The sequence below is a fragment of the Diceros bicornis genome, chromosome 14 (genome assembly GCF_020826845.1).
Source record: "Diceros bicornis minor isolate mBicDic1 chromosome 14, mDicBic1.mat.cur, whole genome shotgun sequence".
Classification (NCBI taxonomy): Eukaryota; Metazoa; Chordata; class Mammalia; order Perissodactyla; family Rhinocerotidae; genus Diceros; species Diceros bicornis.
The window spans coordinates 20,640,851-20,664,485 of record NC_080753.1 but is presented as its reverse complement, the minus strand read 5'-3'; the positions used below and the strand labels follow the sequence as shown (position 1 = coordinate 20,664,485).

At 35.8% G+C, this 23,635-nt stretch overlaps 1 protein-coding gene across 8 annotated transcripts in view; it reads right to left on the bottom strand.

The window, feature by feature from the left end:
- The window catches only part of SUPT3H (SPT3 homolog, SAGA and STAGA complex component), a 534,834-nt gene extending 511,783 nt beyond the window's left edge, over positions 1–23,051 (bottom strand). For 6 of the 8 annotated variants that reach the window (XM_058554232.1, XM_058554229.1, XM_058554231.1 and 3 more), the window contains exons 1-2: positions 22,906–23,051; positions 10,202–10,302 (exon numbers count right to left, since the gene is read on the bottom strand). In XM_058554232.1, the coding sequence (XP_058410215.1) occupies positions 10,202–10,302 (101 nt within the window). In that variant the 5' untranslated portion in view covers positions 22,906–23,051. Of the gene's footprint in view, positions 1–10,201; positions 10,303–16,770; positions 17,742–22,905 lie in introns of those variants that run through there. The other 2 variants (XM_058554228.1, XM_058554234.1) reach the window with 2 other exon arrangements.
- Positions 23,052–23,635: the final 584 nt, after the last annotated feature.

The window sequence follows — 23,635 nt, the reverse complement described above, 5'->3', positions numbered from 1 at the left end:
TGCATTTTTTTTTTTTTAAAGCAAGCACAAAAGAATATCTATAGCATGGTACTCCGTGTGTAAAAAGGAAAAAATAAGAATATATTCATATGTGTATATATGTGGTAAAGAAACTCGGGAAGAATACACAAGAAGGAACACAAATTGTTACTCAAAGGGAAGATACCAGGCAACAGGGAAGGAGAACTTTTTTGTAAAACTATAACCATTTTTAAATGTGTAAATTTATTACTAATTAAAAACTAAACTGAAACAATTCTTTCATGATAACATATTTAAAATATATATAAAGAAAAGTATTTATTTATATATAAATACAAACAAATTTATTATATATAAACAATATATATTATATACATATGCCACATTACTCAATATTGGCAAGTCATACATATACTATTGGTGGGATTATAACTTATTAAAGCCTTTAGGGAAGGTCATCAAAAACCTTAAAGGAATTAGTCCTAACGAAATATCCAGGCACATGCTCAAAGCTAGAGAGAGAGGAAAAGAAAGAGAAGGGAAAGGATGGAAGGAGGGGAGAAGGGGGGGCAAAAATAGATAGATCTATATCTAAATATCAAGGAAGTTCATTACAATCCTATATGTAACACTGAAGAATTAGAAACCACTTAATGTATTTAACAAGATTGCTTAAAAATATCATAATAGAATATAAACTATCACAACTATAAAGATAAATGCCATATATTTATCAACATTGAAAGGGCTTATGATATTATACAATAAGTAAAAACCAAAATCATACAATAGCAGTTATAATATGGGATTTAGTATTTATTTTTTATATGCATTGGGAAGAAACTGGAAAGATAAATACCAAAGCATTAATACTGCTTTAACTCAGTTTAAAGTGTTCTTTATGATCTTTCAGTATTTTCCAATTTTTTTTCCTTTCAGAAAATAACAGGAACTGCTTCTATAAGGAAATATAAAAGACACATCATTTTGAATAAAATGTTAATGTGACAATTCCTCTACCCGTAACATTTCCAAGATTTATTTTTTCGGGCGGGGGAGGGGAGATGGTATTTTGTTCTTAACATATAAAATCCAGCAATACAGAAGTGAACTAAGATCTTCTGACTCCAAATCTACAGTTATTTACACTGTATCATGCTATCTTAATCATTCACTTATATGTGACATTATTGTCCTTTATATTAATTTACCTGTTAAAATATTTTATCACAAATTCCAGATAAGTGAAGTTTTATTGTATATTAAAAACAAAACATTATCTCTGATCACATCCTTATAAATCATTAGAGATACATAAAGGACACTGTTAAACCAAAATTCTAGGCTGGAAGAGGCAGAATAAAAAACGCAATCAGTGTTTGACTTAGAAATGGGTTGTACTCCAACTTCAACTGTTTGGGAGTAACTCTACACAAAAAGAATGTTATTTTTGTTGCAGAAATAAGTATTAATTGATTGCCAGGCCAGCCCAAAAAGTTTAATTTAATCCATAATTAGCAGAAACATATTACTAGTATATTGTTATCCCTATTAAACACCCATAACCAACCTACATAATACAAGAATAGGGAGAAAGCCACAAGTACAGCAAAAACTGGTCCTAACGTGGTTCTTTCAAGACAGAGAAGTCTATAAAAAGTAAAGGAGGGAGCCAGCCCTGATGGCCTAGTGGTTCAAGTTCGGCGCTCACCACTTTGGTGGCCCGAGTTTGCTTCCCAGTCACAGAACCACACCCACTCGTCTGTCAGTTGCCATGCTGTGGCAGCGGCTCACACAGAACTAGAACGACTTACAACTAGGATATACAACCATGGACTGGAGCTTTGGGGAGGAAAAAAAAAAGTAAAGGAAGAAAGCAGTCAGTCAAAGATAACAGATTAAGGATTAGTTCTTACCACTCTTCCCTAGAAAAGTGGTTTGTGAACTCTCTTTATTCTGTCCTAGGAAAAAATGTTATGCCAGTTAGAAAATCTAATGACTACAGGATTTTTAAAAACTCATATGGTGTTTTACTTAAGATTAAAAAAAATTTATGCAGATATGTCAAAAAGAGACATATTTACAAAAGCCAGCACACACATTAACATATCTGTTAACATATTAAAAACACATCACAGAATAAGTCACTTTCCATTTCTTTGGATGTAACATAAAATTGCATATCAGTCTCATATCTAGAGAGATTTAGAACTGTGCCTTGGCCAACTTAAAAACAGTCATGGACCCTTAGACTCAATGAACAGTCAAAATGAAAAAGATTCATTCCTCTATATTAAGAATCTACCATTCTTTTATAAAATTACATCTTTTTAATTTTAGGAGTTGTTTACATTCTATATTGACAGAATTTATTGTAAGGAGGCAATCAACACATAATCATAGATATCAAATTTATTTCCTACCCAAAATTACTAACCACTTTCTGATATATTTTCAGTACTGAAGAATCCATTTTTATCCAGTATCTTTTTTAAAGATTAATTTTGAACTTGGTACATTTAAAAATAACAAGTTTTCAAAATCTCAGCATATTAAAAATAAAAATAATGAATTGACAAAATACTACGTAACATATTGCTAACTTTATAACTGCCAGAAATTATGCAAATCTAGCTACATTAAAATGAGGACCCAAAACTCGCAATGATATTACATATTCAATTACATATGCCAGCATGATAATCAAATGCAATACAATACATTCAGAGTTATTGTCACAAGATTTTCAGAAAGACTAAGTATAAATAAACTATGTAAATTCTCAAAAGAACATTTTTAAGAAACTAACACACTGCAACATTATCCAGACTTTCTACAAAATGGAACATGAATGTAATATTAAACTTCCCAACCAAATCTGACCTGCGAAGTAACCAAAAGTAACATTCCCAAACCTTTAAAGAACTGTGGGACAATGATAACTCAAAAAAAGAGAAAGATGCAAAAAGTAAATCAATGACAGTGTTAAAAGTAAATATAAAATCAACAAACCAGGGAACATTCAAAATGTATTTTTCTCAATTCAATAAAAACATAATACAAGCAACCCAGAAAAGAAGTATTCTGTGAATAATTTATATTTTCCATATTTCTTCTGTGTTGTTCAATATGGTAGCCATTTGCTACATGTGGTTATTTAAATTTAAATTAATTAAAATAAAATTTAAAATTCTGTTGCTTAGTTGCTAGCTTACTTAATGTACTCAGTAGGTGCATGCGGTTAGTGGCTGTCATACTGAAGAGCACAGAGACAGAAATTTCATCACTGCAGCAAGTTCTACTGGACAGCATGCAATAATGCAGACAAATCATTCTTTCTCTATAATAAAAATTCTTCCCATAAAAATGTAAACATTTCCCCCTGCACTTGAAATATTTTTATAGACTTCTTAATTAATATGTTGATGATAATTATCTTCTAAAAAGATGATAATAACTAACAGGACATTGCTTATTATATGCCAGGAACAATACTATGTGCTTTGATTCAATATCTCATTTAATCTTCACATAAACCCTATGAGGTAGACATAAGTCCACAATCCCTTATCTGAAAGATGTATTTCAGAATTCAGAAGGCTTCAGATTTGAGAAAGTTTATACATAAACCACACACTCAGAATACCCTCAGCAGGGTCTAGGGAAGCACTTAGGGACACAGAGGAATGTATGACTATTAACACTAAAGATAAGTGAAGACTATAAATAACTGCTTATCAGTTAGGTCCTGGTTCTGCCATCAAATTAGTTCAGAACAGGTATTCCCATTCTCCAGTGTGATAATCTACAACTAAACTGCAATTTTAGAATGACAGATCTGTGAATTTTTACCTCTTTTTCCCCATGTAACTAAAGATTTTCAACACAGAACTACAAAAACAACTCTGTCTCCCTGAATTTTAAGAATTCATTTCTAAGATGGGAAAAAGTTTTTCCCCCTTGGTAATTATATGCATACTATCCTAAAATGAAAGGTCTAGTTATTTTCTTTTTATGAGAGAATTGAGAGAGAGATTTAAGTACAAATTCAAAATTGTATGTTGTCACATTTATTAAATGACATTTTTTCAATGCAGGCATTTAATTCAGTTGGATCTAGCAATTTAAACACTTCCTTATTTCATTTCTGAAAGGAAAAAAAGTATAACCAACTTTAGTTACCTAGGGCTTTTAAGTTCTCAATCAGCTTTTACACATTTTCTCACTTTCAGGAAAGAATGTGACCAATTTTACATTATCATTTGAAAGTCTTCCGCATTATTGTTATATTTATAAACAGTATATATCTCAAAATATTCCAAATAGATGCATGTCACAAAAAGTACAAGGATAAGTTTATCCACAGTTTAGTGTAATTTAAATATCAGGAATTAAAATCAAATATTATTTAACAGTGATAAAATATAAAAGTATCATAAATATTTAAATATTCAACAATGATGTGGCCAAGTTTATATCCAAAATTATGAAATATCAGAAATATATAAGTATATTTCTATAAAAAATTATACTTTCTCCTGGTCACTGATATGGCCTCACTTAAAAAGATTTGGTGGTTAGGTATGGGAAATTGAAATAAATGCTACAATAATATGAAAATAACAACTTAATCCAATACTACTTATAAAAATTAGACGTCCTTACTAATAACAGTAATTAACTGAACAATTATTTAGCTCTCACATTATTACTTCATTATAGCACAATTGTCACACATAAACCGGTAAAACTTCATTTGTAAACTAAATTTTATAAGTCAAGATAAAAGTTGTATTGATTGAAATGTAGTTTAGCATAATTTGTCCAGAGCATGAACTCTGGAGTTAGACTTCCTGGTTTAAATTCAGGTTTTGCCACTTACTATAATGGCAATTTTTGGTGAGTTACTAACATCTGTGTCTCAATTTCTTCATCTAAGGGACTAACAGTATCCACCTCATAGGGTTGTATGAGGATTAAATGAAACGGTATATGGAAGCACTCAGGGGAGTGCCTGGCACACCTGATGCTCTCTACAAGCATTAGCTATCATCACTGGGATTATTTGAGCATCTCTGAAATTGTAATATATTAATGTTAGCACTCTTTACCTTTAAGAATTTTGCTTTCCTCCAGTTTCCTGAAAAACTTAAATGCACCAGAGAAAATCAATATTTGAAGGAACCCTGCATCAGTCCAATAAACAGGTATTACTAATTCACATCTTTACATATTAGGTCTCTTTAAAGTCAGATTAAGGTGAGGATAGAACTGGGAACATGTTCTTCCACAGCTCATAACTTCATAATGCTAAATAATAGCCAAATATTACCATTTCACATATACGGCTATGCCCTAGCCTAGTACAGCAATGAATAAATGGTTGCTGCTATTTATCCCAAAAATTCCCAAGAAGCAAACCTTACTGTGATATTAGTTCAGTTTTGGACATACTAAGTTTGACGTGTTCAATACTAAATGGACGTTCCAGGAAGCGATCAGAAGTACAGACCTAGAGTTAGGAAGCATATCCTCAGAAGTTCACCACTCCCTCTTTGTACTAAAGTGGGATTTCTCACATCCTATTACATAACTATTTTTCTCCACAACCCTTCTGTACTGCTAGGCTATTTTGAAGCATTTAGGTCCTCCCATATAAAACCTCAATAAATGTTGATTTTAAAAAATGCAAAACATGCAGAACTGCATAATTAAAAGACTGATTTTATTATATACAAAGAAACTGGTTTTTAAAAATTTTCCACTCTGTGAATTTTAAATAAGGATGAAATTTTCATTTTTTTAATTTGGTCACATGAGAATTACCAAATACTACCAAGCAGTGAAAGCTGGCTTCATCACCAGGCCTACAAACCCGAAAAAGTAAAACATAACAAGGCAAGAAACACATAAATGAGTAAAACATGGAAGAGAGAGCCCAATGAAGACCTCTTGAAGTACATTTAACTTAATTAAAATTCTTAAGTTTGTTAAAATATCTGCAATGTAGATTGAAAAGATTTCACTTTCTAATTTACAGGCTACTTAAGTTCAATAACTTAAAACGAAAAGCTTCTGGACCCTTCCAGCACGTTATTCAAAGAGCTGTGATAAGAGCATATAGCAAATGTGCTCAGTTACAAGCACTAGGTAAGGGAAAGCTGCTGTCATCCCCAATCCACCGGCAATCATTTGACTGCTAATCCTTTAGTTTAAAATTTGTAGAAGCACTTCCTAAAGAGCGCTTCACTGGTAGTATTTACCACCCAAACTTAAAATATGGTCAATTCTATCAAGGCTCCAACAGTAGAAGAGACTGGCTGCCAGTTCTACATTTAATACCACATCATGACAATTTCCTTTGTGCCTGACAACTAGAGACCTTTCAGTGAAACCATTCCCTGGAAATTACACTACAATATTGTTGCTTATTTAGAGAGCAGGCAGCCAAGAGAAAATCAGCTCATTAGTAATGAATGGGTGGGGAAAAAAGCTGCAGTAGAGGATTAAAAAACAGCAATACAATACAAACAGGCTTAGAAGAACTATAAAACTGCAGCAAAAAAAAAGAGTAGGGATTCAGAGAATGAAATTCCTACAACACAAAATAAACAGAGACTTAAGTCTGCACTTTCTCATTTGAAATCACATAAGCAAGGATCAAATGTATATTGATTCTAATTTTATATAACCAAAAGCCTAAAAACCTTATATCAATAGAAAATATTGGTAAATTAAAAAGGATTCCCCAATTTGGCCGTATTTTCTTGTTCTATGAATTAATTCATAAGGGGAAAAAATAACTTCAGATTATAAATGATGAATGTAACCATTAGGAGTGGCGTCTCTATGAGGTCTAAAACAGAAGAAAAATGTACATTTCTTCCAAAGCCATAGCCAACAATAACTTTTGCATTCTGAATCCAACTTAAGCACATTAGTTGGGAAGATGTTTGCAAAAGTATTTAATAAGAAAAGTGCTGAATTTAGCTTTTATTTTTTTCCCAGTTTTCTTAAGTGGCCTGCTGTCTATCAAATGCACTAAGTAGAACCTCTCCTAAGTATAAATGACAAAAGGAAATACAGCTTTCTTCCTATAGAGAGCAGTTTCTACATCAGGGATCATCAAACTTTTTCTATAAAAGGCCATACAGTATGTATTTTCAGCTTTACAGGCCATATGGTCTCTGTCACAAATACTCAATTCTGCCACATAGCATGAAAGCAGCAATAGATAACAGATAAATAATGAGTGCGGCTGTGGTCCAATAAAACCTTATTTTCAAAAACAGGCAGCCAGTCCATGTTTTATACCTACCAACAAATATATTGTTTTAATAAATACTACCAATTTGAAATACGATGTCTGGGATTTGCTTTAAAATATTTCATAAAAAAGAAAGTTGGAGAACAAGGAGAAACGTTAAATAAGACTGGCAAAACACAATTATTCTTAAAGCCAGATGATGGATGTATGGGGTTCATTACACTATTCTCTACAATTTTATGAGTTTGAAATTTTCAAATGAAAAGTTTTTAAAAATACAAGGTACACAACCAACCAGCTGGGAGAGAATATTTGCAAAACATACATCTGACAAGGGGTTGATCTCCATAATATATAAAGAACTGACACAACTGAACAACAAAAAAACAAAAAACCCAATCAAAAAATGGGTAGAGGAAATGAACAGACCCTTCTCCAAAGAAGATATACAGATGGCCAATAGGCACATGAAAAGATGTTCAACATCACTAATCATCAGGGAAATGCAAATCAAAACAACACTAAGATACCACCTCACGCCCATTAGAATGGCTATAATCACCAAGACAAAAAACAACAAGTGTTGGAGAGGATGTAGAGAAACAGGAACCCTCATACACAGCTGGTGGGAATGCAAACTGGTGCAGCCTCTATGGAAAACGGTATGGAGATTCCTCAAAGAATTAAAAATAGAGATGCCCTATGACCCAGCCATCCCACTACTGGGAATCTATCCAACGAACCTGAAATCAATAATCCAAAGAGGCTTATGCACCCCTATGGTCATTGCAGCATTATTCACCATAGCCAAGAAGTGGAAGCAACCTAAGTGTCCCTCGACTGACAATTGGATTAAGAAAATGTGGTATATATATACAATGGAATACTACTCAGCCATAAAAAAAGACAAAATCGTCCCATTTGCAACAACATGGATGGGCCTGGAGCGTATTAGGTTAAGTGAAGTAAGCCAGAAAGAGAAAGACAAACACTGTATGATCTCACTCATATGTGGAATATAAACCAATACATGGACAGATAAAACTGTACTGTGGTTATCAGGGGCAGTGGGGGGGTGGGGGGTGGGCACAAGGGGTGAAGGGAGTCATATATATGGTGATAGACAAACAAAAATGCACAACCCAAAATTTCACAATGTTAAAAACCATTAAAACATCAATAAAAAAAAAATAATAAAATCAAATTAAATTAAAAAAAAAAAAAATACAAGGTACATCAATGAACCAGCTCTACCGGAAAATGAATTTCCTCACTTTACTATAAAACTTCTATAACATGTTTAATATTTTTAAACATAATTAACATAATACAACATAAAAGATTCTTAATATAAACCTACTAAACAAAAAAAACTAATATACAAAAGTTTATACAAGGATAAACCCTTAAAATTTTCCATAATTTAAAATATAAGCTCACCTCATACAACTCCTAAATTAATACATTTAATTTATTCTCATCTTATCTATCAAAATGTGTTACCAATTTTTGGTTTTAAAATAGAATTATTTTTATAGGGTATATATTCTTTTTGTGTGTGTGTGTGTGTGAGGAAGATCAGCCCTGGGCTAACATCCATGCTAATTCCTCCAGAGGAAGACCGGATCTGAGCTAACATTTATTGCCAATCCTCCTCCTTTTTCCGCCCCCCCCCCCAAAGCCCCAGTAGATAGTTGTATGTCACAGTTGCACATCCTTCTAGTTGTTGTATGTGGGATGCAGCCTCAGCATGGCCAGAGAAGCGGTGTGTTGGTGCACGCCCGGGATCCGAACCTGGGCCGCCAGTAGTGGAGCTCGGGCACTTAACCACTAAGCCACGGGGCCAGCCCCTAGGGTATATACTCTTTATGTTAACATATAATAGGTTTATTATTTTTCAAATGGATTAATAATTTTTTTATTCTAAGTTTTATACTCTAAACAATAAACATTAATAAATATAACCCACATAAACAAATGCTGTTTAAAGTCTTCAATAATTAAGAGTACAAAGGGATCTTGAGACCTAAAAGCTTAAAAACCTATGACATAAATGTTTTCAGTGTTGTTTAAATATGTTCACCAAGCAACTACGAGCTATATGCTCAAGCTCAGTTTTCCTTTGAACAATAATTGTCACACAGTGGAGTTAATCCACTATGAAGGCTATCCGTATATGCCCACAAGAGGAAGACACTGCAACCTTCAACAGAAGCATTCTTTTAAAATTGCCAGGTATATCATGAATAATGTATCCATAGGAAAAGAAGAGCTCTAAGGTGTTGTCCCTCTTATGCAGATAATTGCTTCCTGAACCAATAACAAAGAAAAACTAATATGTGCCAGCAAACATTTCTAATAAATAGGCTACCTCCCACCGAATCAAGATATGCAATCTCACTCAATGCAAGTCGTCAGAAGTCAAGCTGAAAAGAGCCTTAGGAAAATCTTAACGATTGTGTATGATTTTTTAAATGTTCTAAGTTTTTTCTCAACATTCTCAAATACAGTGAATTCAAATACTATCAAAACAAAATTAATTTAAATTAGGCTCATAGAATTATTATGACATTTGAGAACTCTGTGAAAACATCTCAATTATCCAAGAATACAATCAGTCTCAAAATTTTCTAACTCTAAACCTAAAATAGTAATAATCCATAACACAGATATGGGCAGATAATAATTAGAGCAAAAATGTTTGTGTGATTGTTCATTCTTTTCCAAAGATGAACCAATACTTATTTTTTTAATACAGTACCATTGTAGCATTTTTAACCAATTTTGGCCTTTCTGCATATGGTTATTTAAAATGTTATCAGACTATTTCATTTTTATTTGATTAAGCACAAATTTCCAAGTTAAGTTTTACAAATTTTGTTATTTCTATTGTCTTTCATGAACTTGAGTAAACTTAAAATAGTAATAAGTGAGATGTAGAGACATACTTACATCATACTCTGTAAATCTGCTGCAAAGCTTATAGACTTCCCTGTACTTCTTCCACTACTTGAAGTGGTAGTAGACATTGGGCTGGCTGCAGTATTATTCATCTAAATAAAAAAGAGAAATAAAAAGAAATGTACTTAGCTATAAATAAACGCATGGAAAACAGAAGCAATTATAAATTACTTCAAAAAGTATAGAAAATTTTAAATTTCTGATTTGTTTTATGTAAATCTGATATGTTCATACCTAATGTTCTCTATTAAAATGAAATAGTAAGGTGGAAAAAAACTGCTTAATCAAGAACATTATCAAAAAATTACTCACTTAAGTGATAAACACTTCAGTACATATTTTGTAATAAGTAACAGAAGAAAAATACTCACTAGAGTATTTTAATAGAGCTCAGTGGTGTTCAAAATGCATTCCAGGGAGCCCTAAGGTTCACCAGCAATATTTCAGGGAGCTCCCACTGGCCCCCAAGCATACATCCTCCTGCCCAGTTCCATCCAGAAAACCAGAACAACAATGATTTTTCTTTTATATACCAGGGTTTCAAGTAAGATTTCTTTTAAAAAAAGAGCTGCACAGTTGTAAGATACAAAATTAGAAAACCACAGCATAATCTAATTCCCATTTGAACCAAAGCCTAAAATATAAATAATACAAATCAAGTCAATCAGTAGAAAAGAAGTAAGCATTGTGATATTTTATAATCTTATTGCTAAGTAACTCATCAATTTAAAATGTGACTTTTTTCCCAATAAAATTAAGCTGATGCATTATGGGAAAACTAGATGCCAATCCTAATATATGCCATTTTATTTAATGCATGTGGCAGTCTGGTAAACAAGAATTAGTGAAAATAACATTAAAATAAAATAATGAAAGTAGATAAAAGCCTCAACTATTACACAATAAGTGCTCAATAAAAGTTAGCTATTATTTTATGTTTATATAAACTTTACCACACTGTAATTTTTCTTAACATAAAAATACCATGCAGATTCTAAAGAAGAATTAACAAATTTAGAACATACAATAAAATAAAGCAGTACTGAGAACTCTGAGTAAACTAATTAGGAGGAGTCAGACTGCCTAGGTTTGAATCCCAGCTCTGCTACTTTACTAGGACCTTGGGCAAATTACTTAATTTCTTTGTGCTTCAGTTTCCTCATCTGAAAAATGGGAATGATAATCCCACCCTCTTAGGGTTGTTGTGAGGGTGACATGAACTAACATGCACAAAGCATTCAAAACAGTTGTGAGCATACAGTAAGCACACAATGTTAGCTATTATTATTATAAACAGAAAGACCTTAAGAATTCTCCCTTTCTTGATCTGCTAAAGGCTTTTATGAAAAATTTAGACTACCCTTACTTCACAATCACAAAAGTTTAAGAAACTTGAATATTTTCACTAAAAGACCTCAATACAATTCAACAAATATTAAGTAGTTTCCTTATAAAATAAGTGCTGTTTTACTACTGGCATCTCCACTGCTACTAGTCACCCTAGCTCAAAATCTCAGTAGCTACCTTGGACTCCTTCTCCTGTACCCCATAATTTGCAAGAAGCCAAATAAATTCTACTTTATGTTCTTACATCCTCCCCGCCTCTTGTTCTCCGCATTGCTGCCAAATTTATCTTCTTAATACAGCTCTAATCTGACCACTCCTGTGGGTAATGAAGGCTAAAATTGATAAAGGAAACCTGAGCCAGGGTCATTCACCAAGAGCTGAGATGGAAGGCTGGGCCCCATGAAAGAAGGCTGAAAAAACACTACTACAAACCACTGAATGAGACAGGCCATATATGCAGCTTTTGAGAAGTTTCTCTCTTGAAAAGACAGAGATCGAAGACAAGCAGCACGCTGGTTGGGTGGCTAGATCTGGAATATCCCAACATCCTTCTGTGACAAGACCAACTATCTGCCAACATAAGCCCTTGTCTAGTCTGAGGGCCCAAAGCGCCAGGCCAAAACCACTAGATAGAAAATGCAGGAGCAGAGGAAGAGAAGGAAAAAAGTCTCACTCAAATTGAGCATGAAAACCAAAATTCTTAAACACATAAGGAAGCTAATGCTATGAAAGACCATCACTTTTTTGAAGCCTAAATTTGTCCTATTTTTTCACAAAGACCTTTGAAACAAGTACTTCTGTCTACAAATAATATAGGAAAAGAAGCATCACCATTTAGAACTCTGGCTAAAAAAAAAAAAAAAAAGTCACATCACCAGTCCAAGATTCGCGCAAAACAGACAGGAAACCAAAGATTTCCAGGAACAGTCCCGCAGAATCAGGACAAAGTGATAAAAAAGACACCTGGCTTTCTCAAGAACCTTAGAAAATGGTTCCCTTGTTGTCCCAACAGATCAATGACAACCTGGAGAAAATGTTGAACTCAAAGATGAGGTATTAACCCCAGCCTCCAAAAACAGTTATGACTTAAATGGACTCATGTCAGATTTGAAGATATGCCTTTCTCTGGGATTATCCTGTAGTCAAATGTCCTGAGACAACGCTGGAGCAATCTGCCCCTTTTTCATATTTAAATCCAGTCACCCTGCTTTAATGCTCTCTGAATAGGAGACATTTCAGAAAGTAAATTCATATTAAAACCACAGCTTTCTTCGGTTGTCCTCCTACTGCAAATGTTTCACATCAAGAGTATTTATTGGTAAGAGGTAAAAGGTCCCAATCCTAGTTTATTATAACCACGATCATCCTTTCACAGTCAAGTTACTCAATTTTTAAATCAAACAGGTGAATAACATTTTTCTTGACATGATGAGCTGATAGCTCATTAGAATCTTTAAAATAATTATTTCCCATAACCAAATTTTGTTTGATGATTTAGATAATTAACTTCTTTAGACATTAACTTCTTTACACATCAAAGTCCTATCATTCCAATCCTTTATTTCCTTTCTCCCAGACATTTAAAAAAAAATGTCAGTTAAAAGCAGGAGCACTCAAGTCAATTTTCTCTAATAAATACAGTTAACATGGGACTGAAAACCTACTGTAATCTTCTCAATGGGTTAATGTCCTGCAGTTGTTTTAGCTTTCAATTGAAATGCAGCTGTTTGCCATATTTTACAAAATGAATTCAGATGTGCAGATGGAGACCTAGATTATTTCAACATGCCACAGTTTAAATGTGAACTCAAGGAGTAAGTTCATCTCTGATTAATACTTATATTTAAATCTGATCATTAAGCCAATAGCCGATACTGTGTCACACCTGTAAAACCCTGTTCCAGAGAAGAAAAACTAACATCTTTTAATTTAAAATAGTGGAATTTAAGGATATACCCCTTTCCTCAAAAATACTGCAACAACAACAAAAAATTTTTAACTGTAGTAAAGTTATACATCACAAATGTGAATTAAAAATGTAATGAACATGTTACTGGGTTTTTACTTATTGTTACTGGGTTTCTACTTATAGCTCATATTTTTGGTGACTAAATGACCAAAGAAGAAATACCATGAAAAATCATTAGCTTAAAATACCTCAAAGAGTTGAAAATTTTATTACTATTTACAGCACCCCCAAAACAACATCAAAATTTGGATTGTGAAATCCATCTGTCTACTCATTTATTAAAAAATAGTGGAATTTTTTTTACTATTTCTTCTATTATATCACTGCTGAGAAAAATTAATTCAAATAGACCTATGTACTGATTCTGAGCATCTACAGAGTCTCAATTCCAATTATTCATAACCTGAACATCACACATGATATAAACAGAAAACTGTTATAATCAGAACATTTTCATTTTCTTAGAACTCCAAAGGCAGGAAGCAATTATGGTTAAGCCAACACTATTATACACTGCATTTTAGTTTTGTTGTAATAAAAGAAAAAACTCAAGTTATATCACAATCTAAATTTCTCCTGCTGTGAAAAATAATATGAAATGATCATTCAATCACCGAGAATGCAAAAAATAAAAAATAAATTAAAATGTACAAAATTTTAAAACTTCTATACCAAGTATTTGGGATGACACAATGGTAATTCTAATATATTTATATATGCCCCATTTCAAGTGGATTTTGGAAGGTATAAAACTCAAGTGTCCATTCAATTATCTGCTAAAACTGAAGTAATATGAATAATCCAAAGAACAGATGATTCACATATAATCTATAACTGTTTTGAAATCAATAGCAATTTTTCTGAAACTGCTAATTGTATTTTCTTCACTAATTAAAAAATCATTTGTATTCACTTACCATACACCAAATGAGTTCAGAACTGGAAATGAGATTTATCTACCACAGCACTTCTCACACTGTAGTGTAACCATTTCCTCATCTTCAAACTGCTAACTGCTTAAGGACAGGGCACTGTTGTATCTATAATTTTGATACCTAATATACTGCCTGACATGGCTGACGCTCAGTACATGTTGGGTGAATAAACAAATGACTGAATGGTATAACAAAGAATATAAAGATAAGACAGTCACATCCCTGCCATTTAGGAGCTTACAGCCTTCTGAAGTTAACAGATATACCCAATGGAATGAGTTTAGAGATAATGCAGAAGATACTACACGACAGGAGGAGGAACATCAGACCCACTCAATTATTATGGGAAAATTGTACTGAGATTTAACATTTTACAATCTGAAAATACATCATATTTAACTGCAGTTTAAATAGAAAAAACAGATAAATGACTAGCAAGTCCAAATTACCCATCTCTTACTGGATTACTGTTAAATGAAGTAGGTGCAGAAGTGAAAGTATTTTGAAAATTATGAAGCACCATAAAGGGCAATATATGATCTAAGGAAATATTCTGTCTCACCATTCATTGAGCAATTATTTTTCCTAAAAACTACTAGAACAGGAATAAGTCCTTCCTAACCAAAATCAGTTTGATTCTAATTACTATGGATAAGAAGCTATAAATATTCATAAGGAACACCTAATGATCAAAATGACAAGAGAACCACCATGTTAATATGATTATCAAAGACTTCATATTCATAGATAGAAAAACTCTTCTCTGTAATATATTATACTATTTCCTGGTATATTTTCCCACCAAATCTGCTTCCCTGTCCACCATTCCCAGTTCTATAAGAGCAACACTACTCTTCAGTCACATAAAGTCAAAAACTCCAAGGCATTTTTGATTCTCCAGTCCCTTCCCTGTCTATATTCAGGCACTCTGGTCCTGGCACTTTTTCTCTTTAAAAAGCAATTCTAAATCAGTCCCTTCCTTTCCAATCTCACCTTAATCAACATCCTTACTACAGTATCTCTTAAACCCATCTCCCAGCTTTCTAAATAATTCTGCATATTACCTCCAGCGTGCTCATTCTAAATATTTGTTACTCCTCTCCTCAGAAGCCTCCAACAGCTCTCCTTTGCCTGGAGGACAAAACTTGTCTAACATCAGTCCCACGGGACCTCTCCAGCCTCCTTTCCTGCAGCAGTCAAATCAAACATTCAGTATCTCCCGAACTCCCCCAGGTTCTTCTGAATCTTTACCCTACAGTTCTCCCCATCTTGCAGTACCTTTTGTTTCTCTCCGCCTATCCAAACCAGTGGTCTAGAAAAGCCTGACCCAAGCTCAGGACCTCCAAAAACCCCTCCCAGACACCCACCCATCAGGAAGTCTCCTTTCTCTGACATCTAATTGTTTTAGTTTACTAATCCTTTTAGTTTAACATTATATATTTAGTGCACACTAATTATTTTAGTTTATTAATAAACCTCTGCCCTGTAATCTCTCCCCCAACTACTGGCAGATGACTGCACCTCCTCCTTCACAGAGAAATAAAAGGCCTTTCTTTAGTAACTCCCTCCACTCTCCTCTACCAAAGCCACTGCATCTTCTCGACTCCCTCTTCTTACAATCAAGGCACCCTCTTGTTTAAAGCCAATGCACCACCCGTGCTTTGGTTTACCCATTTGTAACTATTTATTGGGCACCTACTACAGTCCAAACACTGGGGTAAGAGCTGGGATACAGTAGCGACCAAGCTAGACAAAAAGAAACACACTCTGATGCAGGAGACAAGCACATAAATATAATGTGAGGTAGTGACAAACGCTTCGAAAACCAATTTAACAAGCTGATTTCAACTAGAAGGTGGCATTTAATATAGATCTGAACAAAGCCCAGGAGGGGGCTCTGAAGAACTCCAGGCAAAAAGAACACCCAAGTACCAAGATCCTGAGGCCAGTGTGGCTGGAATGAGGAGAACAAAGGGGATAAGCAGTAGAAAATAAGATATGAGAGTAAGCAAGAGTCAGATGACATAAAGCCCTGTTGGCCACAGGAGGTTCAATTTTAGTGAGTATAATGTGAAGCTATTACAGAATTGTGAAAAGGGAGGTGACTTGAAATGGTTTAGGTTTTAAGAAGATAATTCCAGCTGCTGTGAGAATATACTATAAAGAAGCAAAGGTACAAGCAAGGAGACCAGTTAGCAAGTTACTGAAGTTGTATAGATGAGAGATGACAGGGGCTTGAATTAGTGTAACAAGTGGAGATGGTGGGAAGTGGTCAGATTCCTGGAACATATTTTGAAGGCAGAGCTGACCTGCTGATGGATTAGACACGGGATATGAGAGAAGAGCAGTCAAGGATGACTCTGAAGTTTGGGGCCTGAGCAACTGGTTGAATGGTGGCACCATTTACTGAGATCAGGAAGACTGGAAAGGAAAAAAACAGGAGTTCAGTTTGGGTCATGTTAAGTTTGAGACAACTATCAGACATTCGAGTGGAAATGAAATCCTGCAGAAGCTTTGTGACAGATGTCGTAAAGCAGGAAATTGAAATAAAAGTCATGGTCATAGGGTTTTTGTTAAGAAGGATAATTAATCAACATAGTAGAACCGGGTAATAAGGATCAGCTAATCTCCAAAGTTCAGTTTCTCCATCTGTCAAGAACAATTTCTGCCTGTCTCAGAGGGGTGTTATAAAGACAGAGGCTACCACATGAGGGCCACTCAAAAAATATATTTGAATTGAAAAGAATATCAAAACACCCAGCAACTATGAAATTCCCATTAGATAGACAGACAGATATAAACAGTGTGTTTACATTTCCTCGTTGGCTACATGAGCAATTATTTTTTTAACCTACAGACATAGGAACCCAGCGACAGACTGCTCAGAAACACACCAAGTTCCATTACTATATTTTTCTTCTTTAGTCTCATATTAACGTAGGTTTCTATTTCACGTGCCTTCATATCCAGTACTCTCCTACAGAAAAAGAGTTTCAAAAAAAATTTTTATTCTTTGCAAAAATGGTTCTTCAAGTACACTGCAAATGTGCCTACCAGATCACCCTAAAATACTTAACATCCAAACCCCAACAAAATGACAACCTTACTTCTCCAATACTGAAGCACTGCTGTTTTTACATGAAATACTACATAACTGAGTGACTTAATGGTTAACTTTTCAGATATGTGCAAAGTTTTGGAATCACTTATACTTCTAATAGTAAGAGGTAAGTGTATTTGACAAGGATATCAAAAAAGGAGCAGACTTCTTAAACATCAAGATCCTCTTCCAGTCTAGATTCACATTTTAGAAACATTAAACCTTATGAGAACTCTATATTAAATATAAACAATTCAATAAAAATATCTGATGTGGTTAAAAACATAGTTCATGTGACTAAAAGGAATGGGAAATTTACTGTAAACATATAAAAAATAGGTGAATTTGTATAAGCATTTCAGAGTTTATAAAGGGTTTTTCATCTTATTAGCTCACATTTTTTCAAAAATCACCCTACAAGGCAAGCACTTCCCCCCACCAATGAGGAAGCTGAAAGTAAAAATACTAGGTGAAGGTCACAAATCTAACAAAAAACAGGGTTGACCCCAAGTAGCTGATAACCTGAAATATTCAGTCAATCTACATACATATTTTAACAAAAATTCACCAATCTTCTCCCATTTTAGTACCTTAGTTTTTTCATTTGTAAAAGATGCCTATCTCCTTTAACACACTAAAATAACATGGAATTATGGAGAAGTTGTACACGTAGTAGTCAGGAGACTTGTCATTAAGTTATCTTAGAGACTGATGACTTTATAAGTTATGTTCAGGAATTCTTTGCTGAAAAGTAAATTTTAGGCAGATGGATCAACAACTACAACAGACAAAAGTATATCTATGCAAATTGGTGGGAGAGGGACCAAAGACATCTGAGGTTCAGAACTACAGTTTGAAAATCACTAATTTCATCCAAATCCCTCATTTTTCAGGTGAGGAAACTGAAGTCCAGAGGGGTTTCTTGAACTGCCCAAGGACATATCACTATTTAGTGATACGGCTGGGACTAAAACTGAGGTCCCCTGACTCCCGGTCCAGAGTTTTTCTACTATCCCTCAAGGAACATAAAATAAAAATTGATCATAATTAACTCACACGACCTCCACACCGTGTTTGTCACAGTGAACTTTGGTGTGAAATATCTGCCTATGCCAACTCACAGGTTAGCAGTAAAAGAGCTGGGGTCTGGAAGTCAAATACAGGCTCTAACCCCATGTGAGCTTGGGCAAGTCACATCACCTCCCCATCTCGGTTCCCTCATCTTAAAATGGAGATTAAAAATACTCGCCTCCTAAGTTACATGAAGTAATGTACATAAAGCATGTAGGACAGTGCCTGATACACAGAAAGCACTCAATTCATGATAATGATAATGATGGAAGATGAAGAAGAATCCAAGCAAAAGTATTGCTTCTTGAAAATGTATCACAAAGTATTATCAGTAAACATGTATATTCTCAGAGAAAGAATGTTATGATTAGGAGTAGTCTTTTAAAGATTCAAAAACAAATAATATGAATAAAGTAAAATATACAGGATTCAGTCATAAAACCTCAACAGCATTTAAAATAGCAAAAGTACATGTCAAGATTTTAAAATATTTATATTTGTATAGTATTTTACAACTTATAAAGTGCCCTCACATAAATTATTTCAATTTACTGCCCTATGAATTCAAGGAACACAGCATTTTTGCAGCAAAAAAGACTACATACTATGCACACCAGATAGCATGCTATTTTCATATTCATTACCTTATTTAACCTCAATATCCATTACCTTATTTAACCTCAATATCCATTAACTAACAGCCAGATATTAGCAGAGGCAGTAGTATAATGCAAAAAACTGACAGATCTGTTCCAGAAAGTAAAAGCCTCATCAGTATACCTACTAAGCGGGAAAGACATGTTTGGATAAATAATGAGGTACAGCACTTAGCACAACGGAAGGAACACATCAAGTCCCCATGAAAATGTCAGTTCCCCCCCAGCAGTAGTATGGAGTTGTTTTGTGTACAGAATATATGTAACCAGACCAATAAAGCACCATTGCTGTGACTTATTTGTCAAAGAAAACAATCTTGGTTAATGATGCCTATTATACTTTATGCTGTTTCACAAATTAAAATATACAACAATTTTTGCAGATTTAGGGTCAGTCTTTACTGAAAGTAATAGGTAGACAAAACTAATTAAATAATAAAATGTTTGTAAAACAAGACACGAATTGATATAATTCTCATCTGAGGCCTCCAAAAATCTTGGGAGGAGGTGGGAAGAGGTTATGTACTAATTCCATTTTACCGATGAGGAAACTGAGGCTCAGAAAAGTTAAATACCTTAACTGAAATCACAAAGAGAGAATATGGCAGAAAAGGGCTAAACCTAGAGTTTCGGAATTAGTTTTAAGCGCTCTTTGCACCTACCCACAATGCATCTCAGAACATTAATATCTCTTCCAGATCCATTATTCAATAACCTTAAGTCTCAGCCGCTAATAACATTCATTGAGTACTTCTTATGTGATTCGATGCACCCAACACCGCACCTAACACATCACATGGGTTACCTGATTTAACCCTTAGCAAAGCAAAGATTCAAACCAAGTGTGTTTGACTCTCAATAAAATATTTTATCCATTACAGTATAAATTCAATTAATACAATAATGCATTTGGCTGAATTATTTTTCTATACTATTGAAGTGATCTATAAGCAAAATCCTTCCTTAACATTCTAATACTTAATAAGCAGATTTCTGACTGATTTCACTATTCGACCTCACCATAAAACGACTATTATTTTCAACAAGAATAGTGAATCTTCTGATTTGATTGACATGGCCTTTCTTTGCAGCCTTCCACAGTGACAGATCATTTTTTGAGAGAGAACCAAAAATCAGGCTGTCCAAGCTTTCTACCCAGTTATAAGGAGAAAAGAAAAATTTTTGAATTACCAATGCCTTAAACCGACAGGTCACTTGCTTGCCTCATTCCAGATAGCTCATCTATTATTTAAACACATAAGCAATAACTTTGTCACTACCTTAAAGCAAGTATATTTCTGAGACTGCAATATAGTTAATCCTACTAAAATTATATATTACAAATTTCAACAACCCTAAAAATACGGTAACCATATTATTATGTGGTCCCAACTGAGACATTTTTACAGTGAAGGGGCTCTATTAATAATTAGAGCTGGGACAAACAGGCTCTAGACCATGACGGTCCCAGAAAAAGTGGGGTATACAGTTACCCTACATAAGAGCAACCCATTTCGACTTGTACATTATGAGCTATTCTCTGCATATACTTAATTCATGAGCTTTAAGTTTTTGTTTTAGATCTAATGATTATCTTCAGTCTTGAAATCAAGGGCACCATTTTACAGACAGAGTTAAGGGTGCCATCTATAAATAAAGTTTTTTTTAAGTTTTATTTTCAAACAACTTTATAAACATTTGCTTGAAAAAGAAAAAACAGATTTACACATTTCAAAGAAAGTAATTGTGCAAAATATCACCAAATTTCAGACTTATCTCTTTAAAAGTTTTGAATACCAATAACCACAAAACTACTTCTAAAATATCCTGATGCTCAAAGGTTATTACTATAATTTATCAAATTGTTTTATTATGCAAAAAGTTAAAAAAAAAAAAAACACCTTTCAAATGGAAAAAATTTCAGGAATAAAACAATTGAAAAGTTTCACTGAAAAGTAACCAAAGTGATAAAAGATAGTGGAAACCCATGGTCACAATACAGTACAATGATTACAAGAAACTCCAGTTAGTATTGTTATTGCTCTCCAAATGAATCTGGCATTAGCTGTACAACCTAGGAGTCAATAAATGCTTTGCTCTAATATGTCAAGCTGTACTAACAGACCCATGCTTTGAACTACAGTATTTGAATGAGGCAATATTTGAATACAATTATGATTCCCTAAGGCTATAAATGTTCTGAGAGTTGGCTTCTCTGACTTAAAATTCAACCAAATCAAGAACGGGAAGGGGTCTCAAAGTCTAGATTCTACACCTATGCTATCCAATAAGGTAGCCATTAGCCACATGTGGTGATTTATACTTAAAATAAAATTAAAAATTACGTTCCTCAGTGCAGTAGTCACATTTCGAGTGCTCAAGAGCCACTTGTGTCTAAGGGTAACATATTAGGACAGCACAGATTACAGAATATTTCCATCATGGCAGAAAGTTCTATTGGACAGTGCTGCTCTAGACCTAGGCTGCTCTAGATCTTTGCTTGAATATTCCCAGAAGCAAGAAACTTGCAATGGCACAATGAGGTGCATTCTATCTTTTCAAAGTACTGTCAGGAAATTGTTCCTCACATTCAGTCAAATCCAGCCTCTCTGGAACATCCATCAGTGTTCCCTCCTCAGTTCGGTCTTCAAGTAAAGCTTTGCAGAGCTAACTTAATTCCACTTCCCAAGTTCTGCCCTTCACACATACTAAGGACCCTACGTCCTCTCCTCCCAGATCTATTCATTTCTTTCGAAAGAAATGGTTTAAAATTTCTATCAGCCTCATGGAGTTATGCTCATTTATCCACGTGTACAATAACAACGTATGTCCAGGATCGTCTGAGTGTCAGATATTACATTCCACTGTCCCTATAAATCCACTCTCGCTTGTCAGACCAAGCACCTTGATTTTTAATTTAGAAAACAAGGTCACAGTCATTCTGAATTTCTTAAAACATCGAGACTAAAATTAATTATAGTTAACACGTAACTGATCAGTGCCTGGCGCTGTTGTAATCATTTAACGTGTGCTACTTCACATAATCCTCACAATTCTGAGCTAGGCTATTACTATCCCCATTTTACAAACCAGAGCACCCAGACAAAGACATGCTAAGTAATTTCCCCAGGGGTCACAGAGGTGGGCTCACCCCACAGAGAAGAGAGTGGATCTTGCCCTTTTTCTGAATGCTCCGCTTCTACTAACGCTACCTAACTCTTCTTCCACCCTGCCCATAAAGCAACCATTTCCTGCCTTAAGGATTCTTCCCCCCAAAGCACTCCCTAGATGACACGCGGAAGGTGCTCCTAACACACCCCAGCCACGCCGGCTCTGCCCGCCGGCCCGGCTGCCCGCGCCCCACGCCCACCCGCCGACGGGGAGGAGCCAGGCGCCAAGGCCACACTCCGCGGGGGAACCGGGGCGCCGCGCCGGGCCAGCGCCTCACACGACCGGCCGCCTCAGCCCTCCAGCGCCAACACCAATTATTCCCCCGCGGCCGCCCCCGGGCAGGGGCCAGGGCGGGGCCCGGAGGCGCGGGGCTCGCCGCGCGGCGTGCCTCCCCGTTCCCAGCCGTCTCCCCGCTACCCCGCGCCGCCCTCCGCGCCCCCTACAACCTCTGCTTTAGGAACACTTGTAGGCACGGCTGCGCGTCCCGCGTGGAGAATGTGGGGGTGGAGATGGTGCGGTTTCTGCTCCTGCGGCCCGGGACACGCTTGGAAAGGGGCGGGGTGGGGGGCTGAGAGTGTCGAAAGGGAAAAGGTGGCTCGGGTGGGGCGGGGTGGGGGGGCGCAAGATGGCGTGAGCCCGACTCTGTGAGGCGGGGGTTGCGAAGACGGAGGAGGGAGCGCTACCGACGCCCCCACCACTGGCGGCGCGGGCGCTGGCGCTGGCGCATGCGCGCTCAGCCAGGTGGCGCGCGGTCTCCTTTCCCGAGCGAGCCACTTCCGCCACACTCGCGGGGGCGGGGCGTCGGGGTGCTCGCAGGCGGCCGCTGTCTCTGCCGCTGTGGTCCTCGGGCCGCGGGGCCCGGGGCGGGCAACCCTGAGCCGCGCGGCGTCCCTGAGGGCGGGGGCTGCTGGGAGAGGAGAGGGGATGAGCTGAGGACGGAGGCTGTTTTAGAAGTGGAGCTGAGAGGGCTAGGATTTTCGAGGGGTTGGTGACCGACACTGGAAGTTTGTTGTCAACTTCAGAGCACAAATCGGCCCATGGAATTGAGCCAGGAATTGGGGTGAACCAGCGTCTTAGGCGGACTGTGCTTTTAGAATGGTGAAGGGAAACGGGGAGATCAGAAAGTCCCAGTCCCCCGAAGCACCGAAGGCCGGGGTGTGGACATGGAGCCCTTCC